Genomic DNA, 5853 nt, shown 5'->3' with positions numbered 1-5853 from the left:
TGCTGAACACTTTAAGAAGTGACAGAAGCAGCAGCAGCAAGTGGAAGAAAAACAAATTAGACAGCAGAGACTTGGAAAAAATCTTGGAATCAAAATCCTGGATGGGAATACCCCATACACAGGCATTGGCTCTGTACCTGAACTCTCCAACTTGTACCCAACTCTAATCATTACCAGTTTCTTTTTGAAAGCCTGTACCTGAAAGAATTGATGTGTTATGAGACAGCCATGACCTAAGTAAACTCCAAACAAATCATCCCTCACTGCAAAACTCCAGAACAAGCTGGTACTTTCTCCAAGAACAGTGTTCTTCTAAACATACTATACATGAAGAGGAAACAGTGCATACTGTAGGCTTTCATCAATTATACACAAACAAAGCCTTTGATAACTCTCTGAATAGGCTTGAAATCATTATGCCTTGGGCCAAGAGCCTCTCAGTAGTTTAAGATCTCATTTTCCAAACTTTTGGTCAAAAAGGTCTTTTTAAGTGCACAGGAAAAAGGAACAGTTCTTCCTTGAATATTGTTACACTCACAATACCCCCTACTCAAATCCTTACATGCACATCTTTTTCCTTACCAAATTCAAACTTTACAACCTTAAGGTCTGTAGCAAGACATTCCTACACGCATTAACAACCACACTTTCTGTTACTCATCCTTCTCTTTCCTGACCCACATTCTTCCTATAACAGTTGGCCTTTTCCAGTTCTCTGGTTCTTTCTTACCTTCCTGTCACCCAAATTTACCAGACACATGCTAATTTTTTTTTTCATTTTACCTTTTTAAATAATCTGTTCAAAGACATGAAAAAATTCTTATGCAGAGTCACAAAGGTAACTTGAGGACCGAGGAAATGCCCACGGGTCTATGTTCTGCAGCTCACACCACAATGCAGTTAATGCCATGCTTTTGGTTTTGAGGCACACCAACATGCGAGGACCTGCAGTTAATTTAGGTTAAAAGAGGATGCCCATTCTAAACAGGAACAACTACTTGTAAAAAATGTAGTGGTTTTACTCCAGAACAAGTGTTTTAGTTTACCCAGCTAAATCTAGTCACTAATTTCAACTCCTTTCCCTTTGAAAGCAAAGCCTAAATCAGTCTGAACTACTAGGGACTCAGACCAATCTTAATCTGTCTTATTTTTTATTGTGGTGTTTTTGTTTTAGCTGCTTTAGCAGCTTTGCATAATAAAGTAATAACCATGTTACGCATTCAATTTATCACCACATTCTGTATAAAAATCACAAGCAGCAAACATTTCAAAGTATTTGGACTATTAGCTCCCACATCAGTACCCCAGGCCCCAGTAAAAGGTTTCTTTCTCTTTAGAAGTGTTATGCAATAATCAGTAAGCAACAGAAATGTATTTAACACTTTGGTATCCTGTAATTTGCATTAGCAGCTGCACAAATAATTACAGCCCTTCTCAGGTAAAACCTCACCAATTTAAATGAGTTTTCTCTGAGAAGGGAAGCATTGAGATCCATTTCAGTGACAGGGAGATCAACAGAAGCCTTTACAAGTGTTAAAACCCAGTCTGATCCCCACAGTATACAAATGTTACCTGCTGATGACTGAAAGAGCATGATTTTCAGACTCTGGATCAAATTCTATTGAATGTTGGCTGGTATCTTCCTGCACATATTCAACAGAAAGAGGTCACTTTTATCCTGACCAGGTAACCGTTTCAGCATTCCAGTGATTGTAGGAGAGTTTTAACAGGCCATGGTTTTTGTTTAAAATAAATCAATTCCCTTTCCCTGCCTCTGATTCCCTGTTTTGTAAGAGGACCACTTACCAGCAAAATTTGATTCAATCCCTTAGCAGAAAACGGCATCCACTGTCTATTTGTGAGTTAGGCTGAGCGGACATCACAGGTTTTTGGAACGAGATCTTGGCTTCTGTCTAGTACAGGGGTGACTAAACATGGAATCACATCAGACAGGTCTGGGGGGACTAGCAGGGTCATCTACACCATCTCCTATTCTCCAGGTAGGACCAGTTTTTCCTAAGCAATTCTTAGCAGCTATTATTCTTAGGAGACTCCATTGATGAGTTCTCGTAATGTCTCCATTAAATTATTAGAAAGGTTCTCTTATATCCAACATACATCTCTAATTAAAGACATTATTACGGCTAGTATTTTATACAATAAAATACTAAATCTGTTACTATATAAATTTACATTTCTTTTACTTACTCCTAATAGCAATTACTCTTTCTGCAGCAGCAGTTGAATAGCGGTATGTAATTTAAGACTTGTCCTACACAACTGCAGCAGCTGAGCCCTACAATATCATAACATTAAAAAAAAAAAGGGTGTTATTTTTTTTTCCAACAGAATTGAAACAAAAGTTGTCATTCATTCCCCATAACAAGGTTTGAATCCTAGGAAGGGAGCAACATCCTTGGACTTACAAGAGTAAGAATACTTTTTGGTGCCCGATATTGCCATGAGTCAATTCTGAGCCACAGAATATCACTTCCAAACTAATGTTTTATCTTTTTCTTGATACTTCAAGGAAGAAAATACGGTTAGTTTTCAAGGTAGTCAACCATTTCTGTCAAGTTATCTAGACTGTCTAACAAAAGCTAATTTACAACGGGAGGTGTCTACAACAGGCGCCATTAAGTCTAGAGCCATGAGACTGACTTCTCCCTGGACATTAATTTAACAAGATTATGATGTAGAAGGGTACCGTACTTTTCTGTGAAGTGCAAGGATTTTTATCCCAAGAAATTATTTTCTATTCCTCTTAGCTAATGCGCAGTGAGGTTCTTCTAATAACTGTTCTTAAGGGAAAGCAAGAAAATTTAACTAACATACAGACATTCACAAGTAAGCAGCTAGCACCTTTTTTTTCAATTTACTTTCAAATTGAGAAGGGTTCTAAATAACATAAGATTCATCTTCCTAGTGCTCTTCCCTAGCAGAGTTTTGTAACTGTAACAGTAAGTACATAACAAAAAAATATATTTATATGGGAGGGAGATCTAAGATGTTGTGAAAATGTGTAGCACATGAGATGGCTTTCTGTACACAAAAGCAGAAAAAGCTTGCCTCTCTGTGCTACATCAAATTACAAATAAATGACTTTCCAAAGTTTTTTTTCTTACTTGACTAATTCCCAGTCTGATACAGATACTACACAACCAAACACTAGAATCCTTTCAACGTTTTTGAAGACAAAAGATATCATTATTTTTCCTTGACTGGACAATTAAATGTGACGAGTAGTGAGAATTTCAACATTTGAAGGTTGCAACCTTAAAGAGAATATAAAATTTGTTATCAACACAGTCTATCACCGGCCAACATTGCTAGGATGGTTTGTTTGCTTTTTTGGGGTTGGGTTTTTTTGGTTTGTTGGTTTGGGGTTGGTTTTTTGGGGGGGGAGGCAGGGGTGGGCAGAATCTGCTACCAGATTCCAGGTGTTATCTTTTCTCTTTTCTATTTCAAGGTTATTGAAAGCAGAAAGAAATGGTAGGGAACAGTCCTTAATCTAACTGGAGCCAAACTACAAGATCAGCCTGGGAAGCTCTGAATATTAGATTCTTCTTAGTGAATATTTTTAAGACAAAATTAACCATCTAGGAAAGAACATTATTTAAAAGTAAACAAAACGGATTTTCATTGAAGAGAAACCTAAAAGACTGAATGCAATAAAACTGAACTGATTTTCCTAATACAAATAATAATTATTTGGTTTTCTTAATGGGCATTCTTTGTTTAGGTTTTTTTCTTAGATTAAAAACTTAGATCAGATTTTTCTTAGATCAAACTATGATCACATACTGAACTGCTACAATGTGATTCAGGTTCACTAGAGCATAGATCCACAAAACTATAAAGTCACATATTTTCCAGATAAGATAACTCTAGTTCACTTCTCCTTTTACCAAGTCTTCTTTGGTGCGTGACAATATCTTAACGCTTGTAAATAACATTGCTTTTTTTTCAGGCTGCAATATCAGTTGCTGTCATACTGATAAATGTTAAATATTAATTTAGTGATCTATCTTGCAATCTGTTCATAACTTAGTAGAAAGACCAACTTTCAAAGACATTTATGTGCCTAAGGAATCCAATAGGGATGGCTGAGAGAATGCAAAAGAATAGGCTTGTGTTGCAATCTGCCAGTGCCTGGGCACTCTGAAATTCCCACCACCTGCAGCTAAGTGCCTCAGAAAGCCTAGCTCCTGTCATTAAAGCCCCTTCCATGCCAACTGATATGGATGGGTTCTACAGAAACTTATGGGTGTGATGTACCAGAAAACAACGGGACAAAGAGGAGGAAAAGAACATGATGACAAGTACATTAAAATCTCCCCAGAACTGCTAAACTCTGGAAACTAATGGACCTGCGGAATCCATGAGAACTGATAAAAATCAAAACACCAAGAATCACTGGAATCTGCACGTCAACAAGGTAGCACCTTCTACAATTAGACAAAGACTAGAGGGTCATATGCACACATGATGAACCAAATGACCCTCTGGGTACTCCCTGAACACCCACCCAGAAGTCACTGGTGCACCAGTGATGCTTTCCACTTGTGAGTAAAGAAGAGTGGTTTGGCCTCCCAGCTGTTGCTCCAAGCAAGCATTACGAGCAAGAGTGTGAACTGTGTGAGGGAATAATTACACATACTGTGTACAGTTACATGCGACTAACAACAACAGTTTGGTTCTATTATTAATAAAGCAGCTGAATTAATAAAAGCTGTTCTAATTAATACTGGTTGTGATCAGTGTCTTCCCCAACCCAATCCCCTATCAGGGAAAAGGGAGGTTATAGCACTCCTGGTTCTGGTGCTCACTATGTGAATGGCTCTGCTTCTGCCTAAGAGGGGCAAGCAGTGTTAACATGCCCATGCAAGCTTTGATGGGAAGAAAACAAACGTTTTATTATTTTAAAGTACTTACTTGGTAGGGATACAGAGTGACGCCATTCGTTCTTGACAAAGACCAGGTACCATCAAGGTACTGATGAGCCTGGATAGCCACAGAGTTGAGAACATTACCGTTGCTGGGGCTGGTGGCCATTTGAAAGCTGACCTTAGCTTGGTGTCCAGGTGAGCCATTTTTCTTCTCCACGCCATTGACAATTCCTAGACTGTTGGGTTTTCCGCCGTGTTTGTTGGCAACAAAACCTGTATAATTAGATGTAGCATAAGGAGGAGGCACATATGCCCAGTCCCTGGGCTGGAGGCTGCCCATGTGCCGAGGACTCACTAACGTGGGGATATTGGAGAGAGGTGGCGGAGAGCCCGGTGAGGCATCGTAATGTTCCGAGTTGGCAGCCTGCTCTGAGGTCAGCACCATCTGAATAGCCTCTTGCTTCAACTGGTTCAGGTGTGTGGCACAAACATCACATCTGTTGTCCTTCTCATTCCATGCCTTACGAATGGTATTGGGAACTTGAAGTTTGTCATGAATCACTGAAGAGAAACCTGGGTCCTAAAAATCAAACAGAGAAAGGGGAAGGGGAGAACAGGAAAGAAATGTTTAACCATGGTCACCACAGTGAAACATTATTACTGCTGATTGTACATTTCAAAAGCCAATTTATGAGATAAGCTTAGAATGCAAACAAAGGCCATTAGATAGTCAATATATGCCAGCAGCAGAGCCGAACAAAAATGAGAAACTAGATTGTGTTGGAAAGAAAAAAACTTTTACTTTTAGTGATAAATGGCAAATATTATAATTCCACTGCAAGCTTCAATGCATGGCAGAAAGAATGAATTAACCTGCATCACACCACTGCACCTAATTTCTGGCTTGAATGAAATCTACCCTTAGTTACACAGGTGAGATCAAGAGCAACTCCACTAAAACCAG

General features: G+C 38.8%; 1 protein-coding gene across 1 annotated transcript in view; it reads right to left on the bottom strand.

Moving 5' to 3' along the window:
* The window catches only part of KIF26B (kinesin family member 26B), a gene marked incomplete at its 5' end in the record, with an annotated part of 194608 nt that extends 189139 nt beyond the window's left edge, over window positions 1–5469 (bottom strand). The window contains one exon of the mRNA XM_010082769.1: window positions 4936–5469. Coding sequence (XP_010081071.1) covers window positions 4936–5469 — 534 coding nt within the window. The remainder of the gene's footprint in view (window positions 1–4935) is intronic.
* Between the last annotated feature and the right edge of the window lie 384 nt (window positions 5470–5853).

This window comes from Pterocles gutturalis, unplaced genomic scaffold (genome assembly GCF_000699245.1).
Source record: "Pterocles gutturalis isolate BGI_N339 unplaced genomic scaffold, ASM69924v1 scaffold730, whole genome shotgun sequence".
Lineage (NCBI taxonomy): Eukaryota > Metazoa > Chordata > Aves > Pterocliformes > Pteroclidae > Pterocles > Pterocles gutturalis.
This window is presented reverse-complemented; position numbering and strand designations above follow the sequence as displayed.